The sequence below is a fragment of the Hemiscyllium ocellatum genome, chromosome 20 (assembly GCF_020745735.1).
Source record: "Hemiscyllium ocellatum isolate sHemOce1 chromosome 20, sHemOce1.pat.X.cur, whole genome shotgun sequence".
Lineage (NCBI taxonomy): Eukaryota > Metazoa > Chordata > Chondrichthyes > Orectolobiformes > Hemiscylliidae > Hemiscyllium > Hemiscyllium ocellatum.
Window position 1 is genome coordinate 48,861,767 of NC_083420.1, and position 17,850 is coordinate 48,879,616.

Genomic DNA, 17,850 nt, shown 5'->3' on the forward strand with positions numbered 1-17,850 from the left:
ATGAGTAATATATTGCAATTACTTGTTAACCTTCAAGCTGAACTATAACTACAGACCACGCAGGTCAATTTTAATTATTACAGGCAAACTTCAGATAGCTGACCGTGCAATATCAAAAAGAATGGGTAAATAATTTGAATTGGTTTCCCAAGCGGTAGCTGACAGCTGCACAGGATGAAGTTGTGGAATGCTGTTCGAGGAGAAAAGGGATCGGTTAGCTGAAGGTTCATGAAAAGGAGAGTGTTTTGTTTGGAATTGGAAGAAATTAATAATTTCAGCCCATGCCTCTAACCAAACTAAATTTAATTTTTATTCCAGTTCTTAATGACATTTTGAAATTTAAGGAAATGATTGGTTCATGGTAGAAACTGATCTAGAGGGTTTCTCATCTAGGACATTGCTTTTTTAAAAAAAAGTCAATCAATACAAAAGGAACTGTTAAAATTCTCAAGGCTAGCAATCTCCATCACAAATGCTAATGTATTACAGGCAAGTAAGCCCAGAGCTTAGTGACAATAATGTTGGAAATGTGAAAATAATCAAAGACTATTTTTTTTTCCTGAAGAATTAATTGCACAGAACTAGGTCATCACTTAGTGTCACCAGAAATTGGGGATGCTGTTAGAAGGGAAAAAAAAGCTCTACATGTATAATAGCAATACAGACAGGCTGTGGGTTGTGAACATGTCCTGTTCTCAAGCCCATTTGCAAATCAATAATGTAGGACAATATAAAATAACTTTAAGCATGAAGAAACCTCATGTTGGATCTTTTGAGTTTAATACACACCTGTAGGGGACTACAGGTCATATCTGTGAATCAGGGCCCCCTGTAAAGATGGACAAAATTGCAGAGCTGGAAATGAATCAGTTTTTACAGTAACAAACACAGCTTATCTATATATTTGACAGCACCACACATTAGGCTCTCTGTATTTCATCCGTGCAAGTTTTCCGATCTGGGTTGGAATCCCTATGTTGGACCCAGAACAAACTAAAAATGGTCTTACCTTTGGCGGAGTCTCCTGGCTGAATTTCTGAGGCCAGTGTCTTCCCAGATGAAGCCACTTGATCAAGCCCATACACTATTCACAAGTGTTATTAATTCTGTCTCGGTTCATAAAGTATTTCAAAGTGGATCCTAATACAGGGTGGGTGGTGTAGTAAGTTTGAAAATATTTAGTTGAGCAATGCTCATGGTGAGGACATCACACATGCCAATGACCGGTAGCAAATACAAGCATAAATTGAAAGACCTGATGCTTTAATTGTTCAGCATTTTTACTTAACCTGTTAGTGCATCTTTATGAATGAGCCACAGTGGCTCACTGGTTAGCACTGCTGCCTCACAGCACCAGGGACCTGGGTTCGATTCCAGTCTCGGGTGACTGTGAGAGAGAAATTTGCGCATTCTCCCTGTGTCTGCATGGGTTTCCTCCCATATTCCAGAGATGTGCAGGTTAGATGAAATGGCCAGGTTAAAGTGCCCATAGTGTTCATGGATACGTAGGTTAGGTGCATTAGTCAGGGGAAATGTAGAGTTTATAGGGTGGGAGAATGGGTCTGGGTGGAATAGTCTTCAGGTGGTCAGTGGGGACATGTTGGGCCAAATGGCCTGTTTCCACACAGTACGGATTCTATGATTCTTCTGAGTAGCTAAAGTAGTGGGAATGTCAGATGATATCGTGATTTCCAGGAAACCATTCAATTAAATCCTCCCGAAGAGGCTTGGCTAATGTCGATGACATCAATCTGCTTAGGAAATTAGCTGACTGGAAGGAGACAGATAAAGGACATTGCACATGTACTGCATAGCCTCCAACATAGTGATTTAGATCTGCTGATTAAGCAAATGGGAATTATTTTGGAAAATTGATTTTTATGTAGTTAAATGTGAAGTCCTTCACTTAGGACCGATTTAAAGGGATAAAACAGGGTGCTTCTTAACTGGTGATAAGTTAGAACAGTGGACCTGCAAAGGACTTGGTGGTCTAAGTACATGTAATTCAATTGTCAAAACAGGCACAGAAATAATTTATAGTTATTGAAAAGGTGTTGAAATTATGCAGAAGTTAACACAGCTCTTGATTAGATCACATGAAGGACTCAGCAGTTTTGAAGACTACAAGTTGCAGGGCACAAACATCCTGGATTTATAATGGTATCAGGACTCCAAAGATTGACCTACAAAGGCTAAGTAAAACAAGGGTTGTATTTCCTGGTAATTAGAAGGTTGATGGATGATTTGATCAAAGCTTGGAATAAAATGTAAATTGGAAGAAACTTTCTCCTGATGAGTTGTCAAGATGTAGGGGATATTGTCTAAAAGTCGGAGTGATAGCTTTCAGGAATGAAATGTAGAAATTTCCCTGCAAACAACAATTGATCCTAGATTGAACCACTTTGAGGCTAAATGGCCTTTATCGTTTCTAAGTTTGGATTTGATACACCAGGTGGCAGCAATAGCTATAGGTCAGGGATTACCATGATTCAATTTGCTGTCAGAAACAAACAAACTCTTTGACATTTGAAAACAACAATGAAACAATTTGGGTTGAGACCTCTTGGCAGATAAGAACTGGAATACCTGACCAAAACTGGAGTGCACAGGAACACAATGTGTATGAAGTCAGGGAGTCAATAGTTTCAATAGCCTGTAAATAATTTACGAAGATGGAGAATGCTAATGGATTCACTAGATTAATAAAGCCCAGGAGCACATAATTTGATCCATCAGTCCTTGTCTGTTTGCTGGAACAGCTATTCAGTTACTCCTGATACCTTCTATTTTTGGAAGTTACTATTGAAATTATTTTCCATACCCTTTCAGAGCATAATCACTGCTTGAGAAAAGTTATTCTCTCCCGAGCCTGTCTTTTTGCCAATTACCTTCTGTTATTGTCTTCTGGTTACCTGTCTACTTGTTACTGGAAACATCTATTTATCTTTTTTGAAAATCTTCATAATTTTAAACATCTATATTAAATCACTCTTAAATCTGTTTAGCCCCAACTTACTGTGGAGAAGATTAATGTTTTAAAGCTAAGAGACAATGAAATATATAAGCAACAGGAGGAAATGTGTAAAACAATTATGCAACTGAAAGACCCCAAAACCACACTGAGCACAGGTCAGGTTAACTGTTTTTGCCTGTTTTCTACCCACTGAACATGCATCCTTTGTTCAAGCTATGTCAATATCACATTCTCAGTAGAGATGAGTGCAGTATTTTACTTTTTGTCCAAACTTAATGGAAGAATTGCTTATTCCCCAGTTGCAAACAGAAGAAAAACAAATAAGAAAAACAACTAAAATGTGCTTGATTAGTTAATTTTATTACTCCAAGAATTTTGATAGATTTCATCTTATGACCAGCAAAGATAGCCTGGAACTAATTAAACAGCATAGATTTTTGCTTCATTTTAGAAAATCTTAAGTTTAAACTGACAACCCCTGAGGACACGAAATGGAACTTGCCCAAGGCACCATACGCAGCATTTAAAAGTAAGACAGTCTTTGCAAAGCAATTCACTGAATTTGAGACTCCTGTACCTTTAAGTGTACCAGGCATCGTTAGGTACATGGATTATAAGAAAGGGCATCACTCAGTCAACATCTTTTGCCTTATTTGAAATGTTGCATTAAGCATAGGTATGTGAAAAAGAATGGCAGGGCAATTTAAGGACTTGCAGATTTTAAAAGACATTGGTCCAATGATTCAGACAATCTTCAAATCTTTCAAATCAGCTTCCAGCGTCTGTGAGGGAGAAAAAAAACAAAAAAAAACTCATTTTAAGACAAGGAATCTGCAAATGCACTTTTTCCAAAAAAAAATTTTATCATGCTGCTCTATAATGAGAGAAGCCGCACTCCAATTTGTCTTCCATTAGTAGATCACAGGACAAAGGTTCAAATATTCCATTTGGAAAAGTTTTGAGTAAAATCACCTTGGGGAAAAAAAATTCAATTTCCAAGAACAGTAGGATGTTTTCAATTCCCAACTGGCCTTCAACTTTATAGCTTGAGTTTTTCCCAGTTTGTGCCAAACTGTAGGCTGCTTTGCGCTGTGCACCCAGTCCCAATAGTTATTTAATGCCAGGCATAGCCATGTAGCTGTTAGTGACAGGAGATTCTTCTGTTAAGGAAGATGGAAGAGACTCTCAACTCATTACACCACCTGGTGGCCAGATGTTTGAACACAGCACCATGGATTAAACTAATTTGAGACACCAACTGGATAATAGCAGGGAGGTATTTGGAAAGTAAGGTGAATGAACCACATCAATACATTTTCAAGAAAAGTGTTCTGTAGCAGAACTAGCAACAGATTGCATCTTTAACAGGTTGTCAAAATTTGAAATGTTTCTCTATTTCAGCATGGGAATGGGACTTGTTTCCTTCACCCTACTGTGATTACTTGAGTGGAAGTACTGCTTCTATATCCTTACATCTTACTAGAGTTGGGGGAGTGAAAAACAAATAGTAGCTGGCTCCAAGTGCTGAGATCAGATCACAGATTAGGCCTCCTGTTTCTGAAGTTCAGTACCATACTATATTGCAACAGTGACTCTACAGGTTGCACCCCAACTTAATGAGTTGTAGCATCTTGTGTGGGTGTTGGGGGAAGTGGAGAGGAATAGTCAGCGTAACTTTTACCTTAATATCCCAGATTGCCATTCCACCATCCATACCAGTGGTACAAAACTTAGAACAGTTCTTCTTTCCACCTTCAACAATGGAAATTTGGCTGTAACAAAAAAGAAGAATTGAGGTCTTAGTTAGATATCCCTTTCAAATCTACAAATACTGAAATCGGGCAGGAGGTATCGTTCATAGTAATTTACATAAAGCAGAACAGCACATTGCTTTGCTGTCACTTGGAAGCACTCAGCATTTTCGCAGCTGAAATGCACAAACACCTGGTGAAGTTTGCTGGCAAATAGTAAGGGCGCGGACTAGAAAGTTAGCCCACTCTAAATGTAAAATTTAAAAAGTTACTAGACTTGTAGTTGAGACCAGAAATCAGATCTGATTTACTTTTTAACAAATTGAGAATATAATTATTATACAATATTATGTAGAGTTCTGGTTGATTTATACTAACCATAGAACAGAAATCTAGGAAGTCAGCTGTTAAGAAACAACTTGTGAGCCATCAAGTTAAGATTCCTTGGTTTTCATTCTAACATAAGATTCTGTTCAGTAACACTCTGCAATTTTGAAACTTAAACATCAATTGGTTTCTTTTACTGACAAACTGCTCTTGTGAAACCTAGTCAGTTTGGCAAGGTATAAACTATTTTTAAAAAGCAAGGTGAATAAATTTAACAATAGGTCTTTGTCGTATTGAACTAATTCAGAAGCAGACATAATATGCTATATAGACACGCAGACTTAAGAATAGGTTGTTCTGTCTCTGCTTGTTCATTGGGGAATGGAAGGCAAAGCGCAAAAAGTCATAACATCAGAATACAAACAAAAGTGAATCAATGGCACATGCAACTTTAGACGTTGTATAATAGACTGCCTGACTTGTTCTCAAGCCAATCTCCATGGGTGTGGAATACTGAGTCACCCAGAATGCTGAAACGATTACAAGAAATAAATGTTTAAACTGCATTGGATGGAAAACAAAATTCCTGGTTGTGTTCAGTATCTTTCTGAAGTAGCTGAAAATGTGTTGCTGGTTAAAGCGCAGCAGGTCAGGCAGCATCCAAGGAACAGGAAATTAGACGTTTCGGGCAAAAGCCCTTCATCAGGAATGTTCTGAAGTAATAGATTTTCATTGACCAGATCATTTGGATCAATGTTTATAAGCTGTGATACATAGCCATTTTCTATCTTATAACTACTACCCTTAAACAATTTTTGATCTCATTGTAGTTTCTGATCTTTCCAAAGCCTGATTTCAATGACCATCTCCAATTTTCCATTACAGATGACTGCTGGTTTACACCCTCCCCACATTGCGTTTCACTGCCCCTTGGAAACCCTTTATTCCTACTAAGCTGCACAACTTAATTTCTTCTTTCACACTCAGTATCAACCCCTTTTTCCACCTTGTTAAACATTCTGAACAATTTATGCTTTTGGAGACGGTCATTCCTCCAGATTCTTGGATCTATTGAGCAATGACATTCCTCCAGGAAACTTGTCATATAACATCTGCTCTTTCAGGAGCTACAATCTGAGGGATTAGTGTGGCAGTCAAGAGTTGTAACTCTCAGGACTGGAGGTGGAGGCATCAACACTCTGAACATACTTGTATGTTGCAAAGTTCCTTTGCTTTTCACTGAAAATACCTCCTCATAGGTCATGTTGCAACTGAAAGTTCCTCGGAAGCAGGTACAGGATGGACAGCCAATGTTGGCTTGTCCCAATCCTGTGAAAGCACTGATGGGCAAACTCAAGCCATCACTGTTTACTGGCAACAGTTAAAATAACGGAAAAAGTGGTGATCAAATGAGTTAGGACAGTTTTGTAAGGCTTCCTTCTCGGCCAGAAGCTTCGGTTTTAAAACTTAGCTCGAATCACCTATTTTACAACGTTTGATTGTCTCTCTATTTTGTTTCTCAAAAGTCTTTCATTTAAGCCGCACACCAAGAGTCTGTTTTATGCTTACTGTTTTCCTAGACTTGAATGGAAAGAGCAAATTTATCAAAATGGCAGGTAATGAGGAGAATTGTGGAATTCATGATGGTGCAATGAGCAGAAATGTGAAGTGGTACTTTTGGAAGACAGCTGCACTCCTTACCTGATGCTGTTCTTGTGCAGGGTCTCCAGGCTGGTGGTGTTGTTATCAGCTGAGGCAGTTTTGTCCAGGTTCCTGAACTTTGCCAAAGCTGACATTCCACCTTGCACCTTCTGTTTGGGAACGTCTAGTTTCTTGCTGAACGTCACTGTGTCTTTGGTGCCATCATAAGTGAACAGCACTGGGTAGCAGTCGTGACCCTGAGAAAAGGCGGCAGACACAAATTGAACCCTCAGTCCCACTAAGTTGCAAAATTGCTTACACCTAGTGAATTAATTTTATGCTCTGTTTGCCTGCTGTCATCTTTTATTGATGTGCATTATGTAAGATACTACTCAAGTGATTAAATGTAAAATTTTGAAAAGATTTCTCCTTCCAATTGTTTTTTAATAAGGCACCAACTAATGCTGGGCTGAGGATATCCAGGCACATGTAGTCCTTTTAAAAGATCCCTCAAGGGCCAGTCACTATGTGCAAATCTAGTCAGGCTAACTTTCACAGGATCAGTGAGAAGTTGGTCTTGCTCACAGTTCATGTCTGCACATAGACAGTAGGAGTTAGCTGGCAGCAATGAGCAATTTGATAGATATGAAAGGGATTGAAAGTGAGGTTAAGAACGTGAAATCACTGTTTTTAACAAGGGTGTCCAGGCAATGCACCCTTGTTTAAAAACACAGTTATTTCACATTCTTAACCTCACTTTCAATCCCTGCATGACCTCATAGTTCCCAAAAGGCACAATTTAATGTCGTGTTTGGGGGGTGGCCAACAACCTGAGAGTCATCTTTTTGGGGAAGCTGCATTAATTGAGCAACAATAGTAGGATAAAGGATTCTTGGAATAACAGTACTACCCTGAGAGCTGCTAGGCCAGAGGAATTGTCTCTACCAAATTTTCTCTTCTGAAACACTCTATAACCTTCTCTTTGATCAAACGTTCGATCTTCTGACTTTTTGCAACTCTGTTGTATAATATGAGTGAAGTGGAGTGCCTTGGGATATTTTGTCATGTTTCAGTAATGATATTGATCTACGTCATTTTTGTTGGTTCTTCTGGCAATTATGTTAAATCTATGTCTTCTCCAGTGGAGACAGCACCTCTTCATATACTCTGCTCAAGCTCTGATTTTTAGCATTTTACTAAATCGCTTGAACCTGGAATTCCTTGTTCCAAGCTTTTCATCTACTTTGTGTCAGATACCATTCCGGTAAAATCACCTCTGCATCTCAGATTCTGACATCCTCCTTCAAGTATGTGAAACAACTGTTTTCATAGAATTGTTGTGGCGCAGTGGGAGGTCATTTGGCTCGTCCAGCCTACACTGGCCTTGAGCATTTTAATTGAGTACCAATCTTCTTCTTGCCTATTCCTCATAACTCTGTGCAATGTTTAAATTTAAATTATCACCAAATGTCCTCTTGAATGCCTCAATTGAACCGGATTCCACTAATATGTCCAGGCAATGCATTCCAGACTCTTAACTACTCAGTTTTTCTCACCTTGTATTTTTGTGTTTTATTGTAAATCTCCTTAAAGCTGTGTTCCCTGGTTCTTGATCAGTTTCAGTAGACCAGACCCCACATGATTCTATCGAATCTCCTCTTAGCCTTCTCCTGCCCAAGGAAATGAGTTCCACTGCTTCTTCAATCCTCTTGTCCCTGGCAACATTCTTGTGAACCTCTTCTGCAATCTCTCCTGTGCTTTCCCATCCTTCCTGTAATGTGGTACTCAATACTCCAGCTGAGGGATGACCAGTATCTAACAAATTTATTATAACCTCCATGCTCTTATTTATATGCTCTAGCTGTCCTACCTTTAATGCCTTATGCACATATTCTCCCAGGTTTCTCTAGTTCTGAACACCATTTAGAACACTCTCCTCTAACTCTCTCTCTTGGTTGTTTATACCCAAGTGTATCAACCTCACACTTCTCTGCATTCTCTTCACCTGCCACCTATCCTCCCAATGAGTCAATGTCCTTTTGAGGTTTAACACTTTGCTCCTCAGTGATGTAGTCTGCAAATTTTGAGAGTATCCCCTGCATGCCAGCATCCAGATCATTTACTATAAATAGGCAAGGTAGTTGGTTAGCTCACCGAGCTGTTGGGTTATTGTGCAGATTTTTCATTACTATACTGGGTAACGCCATCAGTCTGAATCCCGTGAAGCGCTGTTGTTCTGTTCCACTTGGGTTTTCTGGTTCGGTCTGTTGAGGTGAGTGTCACTTCTGGGTCTTCTCTGCAGCGGTTTGCCCACTTGGCCTGTGTGTTTCCAGATGGCCTTGTTTTGGTTGAAAACCAGACTTCTAAGAACTCTCTTGCCTGTCTCTGGTTGGCCTGACCTAGGATAGTAACTTTGGCACAGTTGAATTGATGGTCCTCTTGGTCTGTGTGTACAGAGATGAGGGAGAGTGGATCATGTGTTTAGCATCCAATTGGTGTTCATGAAGTCGGATGGCTAATTTTCTACTTGTCCAATGTAATGCACATTGTAAGGGATTTTGTATACTGTATTGGTCCTGCATGCTGTGGGTATGGGGTCCTTAGTGCTGGTAAATAGGTGAATAGTGTGGCTGTAGGTTTCTGTCCCATCATAATACCTAATGGTCATATCAAAATTAGCTACCAGACTTATGTTCCTCACATAGGGTAAGGTGCCCAGTGTGTTGGTAGGTACAGTAACGTCTTGGCATTGTCTGTTGGACAGACATGGATAGACAAATCTGATGGGGTATCCGTTGTTAGTAACAACTTTGTCCAAGTGTTCGTCCTCTTTTTGCACAATTCTAGTTGTGTTGCAGTGTGTCACAGCTATTTTAAATTGTTCAAAGATTTGTAGCACGGGTGCTCGTTGTTGTGGTTCTGTTCGCCGAGCTGGGAATTTGTGTTGCAGACATTTCGGCCCCTGTCTAGGTGACATCCTCAGTGCTGGGGAGCCTTCTGTGAAGCGCTTCTGTGATGTTTCCTCTGGCAATTAGTGGTTTGTCTCTGCCGCTTCCGGTTGTCTGCTGCAGTGGCTGGTATATTGGGTCCAAGTCGATGTGCTTATTGATTGAATCTGTGGAGGAGTGCCATGCCTCTAGGAATTCCCTGATTTCTGTTTGGCTTGTCCTATAATAGTAGTTTTGTTCCAGTCGAACTCATGTTGCTTGTCATCTGAGTGTGTGGCTACTAAGGATAGCTGGTCATGTCGTTTTGTGGCTAGTTGGTGTTCGTGGATGCGGATCATTAGCTGTCTTCCTGTTTGTCCTATGTAGTGTTTTGTGCAGTCCTTGCATGGGATTTTGTACACTACATTGGTTTTGCTCATGCTGGGTGTCGGGTCCTTTATCCTGTTGAGTTGTTGTTTGAGAGTGGCTGTTGGTTTCTGTGCTGTTAGGAGTCCTAGTGGTCGCAGTAGTCTGGCTGTCAGTTCGGAAATGCTCTTGATGTATGGTAGTGTAGCTAGTCCTTTGGGTTGTGGCATGTCCTCATTCCATTGTCTTTCCCTTGGGCATCAGTTGAAGAGGAAGAAAAGGACAACCAACTCCCATTCCTAGAGTGATGGTATAGAGAACACTGAATGGAGAATTCACCACAAGGGTATACAGGAAAACCCCACACACAGACCAAGTCCTAAACTACAAAAGCAACCACCCCAGCACACACAAAAGAAGTTACATTAAGACACTGTTCAAAAGGGCCACAACACACTGCAGTACACCAGAACTGCAAAAAGAGGAAGAAGAACACCTATACAATGTATTTGCCAAAAGCGGATACACCCACAATTTCATCAACAACGCCAACTAGCCACGAAACGACATGACCAGCTATCCTTAGTAGCCACACACTCAGATGACAAGCAACATGAGTTTGACTGGGACAACACTACTATTATAGGACAAGCCAAACACAGAACAGCCAGGGAATTCCTAGAGGCATGGCACTTATCCATAGATTCAATCAATAAGCACATCGACCTGGACCCAATATACCAGCCACTGCAGCGGACAGCTGGAACTGACAACCGGAAGCGGCAGGTACAAATCACTATAAATGCCAGAGGAAAGATCACAGAAGCGCTTCACAGGAGGCTCCCAAGCACTGAGGATGTCACCTAGACTGGGGACGAAACGTCTGCAACACAAATTCCCAGCTTGGCGAACAGAACCACAACTATTTTAAATTGTGTCTTGACATAGCTCCATTTGTGGACATTGGGATGGTTGTTCTTGTAGTCGAGGAGCTGGTCCATGCGGGTGGGTTTCCTGTATACTTTGGCTGTAAACCCTCCATTGGTCATCCATTCTACTATGACATCAAGGAGTGGGAGTTGGTGGTTGTACTCTTCCTCCCTGGTAAACTTGATACCACTGAGCATACGGTTAATGAGGTGGTGTTGTTCTTTCACAACATCGTAGCCATAGATTTGGTTTGATCAGCAACGGCTGTGTTTTCAAGTCTCAGAATGACTGCTTCTGCTATTAGTCCTGAGATGGGAGAGTCCATTGGTGTGCCATTGACCTGTTGGTATATCTGGTCGTTGAAGACAGAGTGGGTGATAAGGTAAAGATCTAGAAACTTGAGCATGTTGTCTGTGCTGCTGGTGTTGCTTGGAATAATTGTCACCAGATCCTCTAGTAGTTGGCAAATCGTTCCCTTGGCTCGTGGTATGTCAATGGAGACGAATAGGGCTGCGACATCAAATGAAACCATGATTTTATCCTCGTCAATTTTAGTGCTAATGAGGATGTCAATGAATTCCTGGCCCCAGTGAATGGAGTGGGGTGACCCACTGACTAGGCGTTTCAGTCTACGTTGTAGTTCCTTGGATAGTTTATGCGTTGGTGTATCTGATGGTGAAACTACAGGTATGAATGGGATGTCTGATTTGTGTACTTTGGGGCAGTTCGTAAAAGTAAGCCTTCTGGTTTCATCCTGAGGTAATCTGTTTTGGTTAACTGTCCCATTTTGTTTAAGTTTGTTCAGCGTGTATGTAATCCTATTAGCCAGTTGCACTGTTGGGTCTATCTCCACCTAAGTTTCAGTATTGTCCAGCAGTGTCTGTGCTTTCTCAATGTAGTCCTGTCTGTTCATTATACTACCATTGGACAAAGGTCATATGATAGTTATAATGTTTTTATCCTCTAGGAGTCCTTTCAACACTTTCCTTTCTGGTGCACTGAGGATGTTCCACTTGTTTCTCCCAGGTTAGTTCAGGGACTATGGTTTGCTGGATTACCTGCTGTGCCTCATTGGTCTTCAGTATTGTTGCGAAGGCAGCCATGAAGTCAGTTCTGTCAGCGTCTTTGTGGTTGTAGTTGGGTCCGCATATTAGGACGGCTTTCGCATTGCCATTGAGTGTTCTGCTGGAGAGATATCTCTTCCTGGTTATGGTCTGTTGTGCTCTGTGATGGCTTTATCAACAGTGGTGGTCCATTGTTTGTTGGTAAAATTCCTGTACTGTGATTTTTGGCATGCAGTTTTCCAGTGTGTATTTTTGAAGGTGGTTATGGGCATCATTAATCATGACCCGTAACATCCTGCGTCAATTCTGTACTGCCGTGTGTCTGGCCTATGGGTTGTTTAGTGCTCTGTGATAATACCTGTTGTCTAAGGCATTCGTGGAGGAAGTGAAGTTGCTCCTGGGTAGCACTCTGTCTGTTGGTGATCAATTCAATTCATCAATTTAACTACGGCAAGTTACTATCCTAGGCCAGGCCAACCAGAGACATGCTAGAGAATTTTTGGAAGCTTGGTTTCAAACAAAAAGGCCATCAACAAACACAAATAGATCCAGTATACAAACCAATGCAGAAAAGACCTGGAAGTGACATACACCCTAGCAGCCTGGACCATAAAACCAAGCAGGACACAACAGTGCTTCACAGAAGTCGCACTGATGTTACCCAGCATGGTAACAAACATCTGCACAATAACCCAGCAGCTCGACGACCTAACCAACTACCTCACCCACAACCCAAGTACAGATCTTCACAAAAACCTTAAATAGGAAAAGCAAGAGCCCCAATAAGGGGAACGCCAATACAAAAGCTTCCTCCAGCTTGAAAAGTATCCACTGACCATTACTGTTTCCGAGCTGTCAGCCAAGATTGCAGAGAAGAAATATCCTCCAAACAGCTTGGTCCCTTGTGGCCACAGCAACACTCAGATACTAGACTCTGTTTGCAAGGTAGCAGTGGATTTCTACAAAGTGACTTACCGCTGCAACTAAACTGCTCTCTGTGATAAATGTAACAGTCAGGAGAGGTAGAGATGCTGTGTCAAGGGTAGCAATCCTGTAAACAAAAGAAAATAACTCGGGTCAGTAGCAACCCAAGAAAGAGAAAGAAAAAAGTCCCGGGAACCTCTAAATACTACAGAGCTAAATCTCTGAGGCATCACAGCACAGAACAAGGCCATAAAGCTCAATGAGATACTGTTTCAACAGGTCCGAACTGTATCCTTCCCCAACACATTAACATTCCAATGGCAAGGCAACCTGAGGCCTACTGTAGATCTCTGCACACAGCTAACGCTGCAGCAAGTTGGGTTGGGACTTGTCTGTATTGCTCAGCTACATAAATAGTGAGAGAGCAATGTTAGATATGGCAACAGTCATTTAAGAGCAGCAATATGCTACCACTAACAATGTGCTTTAGTCATCAATAGAACTGGAAAGGAACACAAGTTAGACTCTCAGCAGCACCTGGTTTCAGGGTGAAAGGCCATATCATACCTTGTGAGGAGATCAATAGAGTACCTGAAATCTGAGTCAGCTCCAGGTACCTGCTGCAACTCCACAGACAGTTTTCCCACAGCATATGATAAGATTGTGGGCTGGCAACCTTGTTGTTGTGGCTATTAGGCTGGAGTGTAAGACACGGAGAGCAGCTCACCAGGCAGCATTGGTGGGGAGAGATGAGAAGGGATCTCACTTTCACTGGTTCCATGGAAATTATTTTCCAACTGAACATGACTGGGGCAGCCATCCCCAGGATGCACCCATTGCTGATAAAAAGGAGCAAAACCAGCCTGAAACCTGCCCGACTTCGAGAGACATCAACTTCCGGAGGAGCCCTTCAACAGGTTAGAGAGGAAAGAGTCTGATTGCCTACCTCAGGCAACTGTCACTGATGCCTGACAAATGATCCAACTAAATTGCAGATCTCCTGGGGACACAGGAGGTTAATCCCCAGAATTAGTCATTATGTGAGCATTGGATCAGTAACACAGACACAATAAAGTCTACTTTCTATCCTATAATCGACAAGTATTACATTAATGGAAAGACCAGAATACCCACCGGGAATGTGTGCATTATCCTGATTGAGTTAGAGAATGGTACAGAAGCCTTTTAGCATAAAAACATACACTCTGGAACAGGATCTCTCATTTGGAGATGTATGTAGCCGCATGGACCCTGCTCAGCAGTCCTGTAAACCTTGAACCTCAAAAGGTTTACTATGACTATCTTTTGTCCAATGACCTTTAATCCCATCACAAGTAACCACTATCAACACAAGGCGTGAGAGGGGGCTCTACACTGGTGTCAGTTTGATGGTAAATATGACTACTATACTGTCTGAATTTTTAAAAAAGTGTACTTTTTACTTGCAAGATACTACATCCTCAATCACTTTTTTCATGAAAATGTGTTCTCTAACTGTGTTGAATGTATGAATTAAAATGGAGGCTTACGTTGACTTCTTGTTGGCATCGGTGACACACACAGTGCTATCATGGCTGACCCAGACCAAGCGGTTCCCACTGTCTGAGAAACAGACTCCGTGAACCCAGCCTCCAGTTCCACTGGACTCGAACAACAGCTCTCCAAATGGCATCTTTGAACCCCATGGTGTGGGTGACGGTTTCTCCTCAACCTCCTTAATGTAGGCAGAGAAAACCCTAATGATGAGAACAAATTAACGTAGTTAGAATGCTGGCAACGAGACTACATTCCTACAGCTAGCTACTGCCAAGCACTGTGCATTCTTGAGATTCTAACTGCCCTGGAGTGGTGATAAATCCAATGATTGTGGACTCAATCACAAAGTGATATGACACAGAAAGAAGCAATTTGGCCCATAATGCTTGTATTGTTTCTTTTACCTAGCACAAATCTCCTGCCTTTTCCCTTTCTCCTTGCACATTATTTTATCAATAATAATCCAATGACCCTCTGGAATGCCTCGATTGAACCTGCCTTCACTAAGTTTCCAAGCAATGCCTTCGAGACCCTTACTACCTGCAAAGCAACAAAAGTTTTTCTCATATTACTTTTGCTTTGTTTGTACTCTGGCTCAGCTTTAAGGATTTTGCATTGCAGACTCAATGTGATATTTCAAGTTGTTTGTCTTAAATCTACAGACAGTAATGAAACTCAGTTAAGAGAACAGGGAAGCTTCAGTGCTATTGTTTTTACCTCCCTGAATTAATGGCATATGATCTGTGAGGGACTGGTGAGAGCCTTTTTTTAAATGGAACTTCACACATCCGAGATTGACCCTGACATTCAGTAATAGGCTTCAAACAACGAGCAGGTAGCAGAGGCTGATTTTCTTTACCCCAGCACCCTGCTCCAAACAACTGCAATCTATCTTGGCAACTTTAACGGTGCCTCAGATGAAACCAGATTAAATCATTAGTGCAGTGCTGGGGTCATTGTGACATCGCCATAATAAAAAAAATTCTTCTGAAATTGGAGATATAGATTTCAATGCACACACTCGTTACTTCACACACTAAATTTGAATTTACTTATTCTTTTATGGGACGTTGGCATCACCGGTAAGGCCAGCATTTGTTGCTGCTCCTTCTGTTCTTCTCCAACTGAATGGCTTGCTGGGCCATTTCAGAAGGCAGCTAAAAGTCAACCACATTGCTGTGGATCTGTAGTCACATGTAGGTCAGACCAAGTAAGGATGACTGATTTCCTTCCATAACGGGCCTGAGGGAATCAGGTGGGTTTTTACAACAATCAGTTGACAGTTTCATGATCACACTGATTAGTTAATCCAGTGACATTACCACCTTCCCTCATTTCTTGCATTCAAGATTTCTCAGGAGATGGAAAGCAGTGAATATAGAAGACAGACAGTTAAGTGTGATAAGGACTGGTGATCAAGAACAATATCAACTTTTTTTTCTCATTATTGTATGTGTAAAAACAATTTGCTTCTTTTTAACTTCCTGGGTTTCAATAATTTACAACAGTTTTATTCCCTTATCATACACTTGCCTGAGTTTCTAACTGCTTCGTGTCCCCACACAACCACATATGTCATACTTCTAGTAGAATATAAATTGTATACTCCAATGTGGAATACACACAGCAGAGACCCAGGCCTATTCAATTATAACACATGCGACGGGTGTCATGGTAAGTAGCCATTAGACTACTAATCCAGAGACACTGGGAAAGTGAATTCCTAACAAACAGTGAATTTCAATTATAAAATCAAATATTATGCAGACTGAATATTAATTTTTCAAATCTTGCCAAGTACATTTTAAGTGATAAATGCATCAAGGCTTGAGCACGTTACCTGCATTTGAAGTCAGAGGATCCAGCAGCCAACAGAACGTTATTGGGATGCCAATCCAGATTCAGTACAGTGGAACGAATGGGTTTCTTGATGTGTTTACAAACCCACCTGTAAAATGCAAGTTGAAATCCTGATGTGATGTGGAACACAGAATCCAGGCTTTCTTTAAGTATGTTTCATTCATTCTTTCCTGGGTACACACGTAGTTTTCGCCTTAATCCAAGATTTTATCTAACAGCAGGCACCAGAAGTGCTATTGTTTTCTACGTTATAAGAATTTTCTTCAGTCCTGGCCGACAGTTGTTGGTGCTGGGAAAGTGAACACTTTCCTTGTCAGATACCAAGTACCAAGTCAAGATTGATCACTAAAATACTACAAAGAACTTTGGATGCTGGAGATCTGAAACACACAAAAAAAGAAACTGCTGGAGAAACCCAGCTGGTCTGGCAGCATCTATGGAGAGAGAAACGGAGTAAATGTTTCAAGTCCAGTGACTCTTCCTTAGAACCATCCAGAGGAAGGCTCGCTGGACTTGAAACATTAACTCTCTCCACAAATGCTGCCAGACCTGCTGGGTTTCTCCAGCAACTTGCGTATGTCGTGACTGATCACAGCACCATTTGCTCCGCAACTTCAAGGTGGTTTAATCCCAAACTCAGAAGAGCCCTTTCTTCGGAAAAAATGTGATGTGTGATATTTTCCCAACTAAGAATTCTTGGAGTTGCTCCAAGTGACATTTGTGTTAATTAAAATCAAGCAACCCCCCCCCCCCCCCACCAAGAAACTCAGTTCAGCCTGCCCAAAGTCATCTGCTGCAGGACCATTGGGAATAGGGGAGTTTTGATTCAGGCTGCAATGTGAATACTGAAAGATTGAAATGCTACCCCAGCTCTCCCAGATGTAAAGATGCCCATTATTTCCTCTCAAAGAGTGTCCATTCTTGGTGCCTGGGCAATGGCCTGACTACTGAGAGCACAGCTTCCCTCCTCCCCCTCCACTTTAGCTAGTTTAACACCCTCATTAAATCGAGACATTTACAGTTGAGTAACCAAGACAGAGGGAGTTTCCACATCACAGTTGAATAATTTCTTAAGTAACACAGGTCCTTGCAATGAAACTTGGAGTGGATAGTTAGGATAATCAAGGTGCACACTTGCACTGCCTAATGGAATTTCAGAAATTCTGTTTTCAGTAGAGAGTACTTGCAGGTGAAGTATAACATTCTGATTCAATTCAAGACATTTGCTTTATATTGTTGCAGCAGCCTGTGCACTAATAGAACAGTAATGTCAACAGTAACTTGGTCAGTACCATTTTTGCTGAGTCAAATGATTATGGATTGAAGCCTCCTTCCATTCCTACTCAAGAGACTAGAAAAAGACCTGTCACTTCAGTGAGGTAGTGAGGCTGTGCTGCGTTTTTGGATGTACCTTCCTTCAGATGAGATACTAAACTAAAGCTCACTGCATACTCTACAGGGAACACAGAAAATCCCATGACACTACTTGAGAGAGCAGATCTCCCCGGATCATATCCCTCAGCCAATGAATCTAAGACAATCATTGCTGC

At 41.2% G+C, this 17,850-nt stretch overlaps 1 protein-coding gene across 1 annotated transcript in view; it reads right to left on the bottom strand.

Annotated features, from left to right (window-relative positions):
- Positions 1-3,313: 3,313 nt before the first annotated feature.
- Positions 3,314-17,850, bottom strand: part of arpc1b (actin related protein 2/3 complex, subunit 1B) — a 32,644-nt gene continuing 18,107 nt past the window's right edge. Inside the window, exons 5-10 of the mRNA XM_060840827.1 lie at positions 16,281-16,388; positions 14,434-14,640; positions 12,956-13,031; positions 6,754-6,950; positions 4,656-4,746; positions 3,314-3,756 (exon numbers count right to left, since the gene is read on the bottom strand). Coding sequence (XP_060696810.1) covers positions 3,718-3,756; positions 4,656-4,746; positions 6,754-6,950; positions 12,956-13,031; positions 14,434-14,640; positions 16,281-16,388 — 718 coding nt within the window. The 3' untranslated portion in view covers positions 3,314-3,717. The remainder of the gene's footprint in view (positions 3,757-4,655; positions 4,747-6,753; positions 6,951-12,955; positions 13,032-14,433; positions 14,641-16,280; positions 16,389-17,850) is intronic.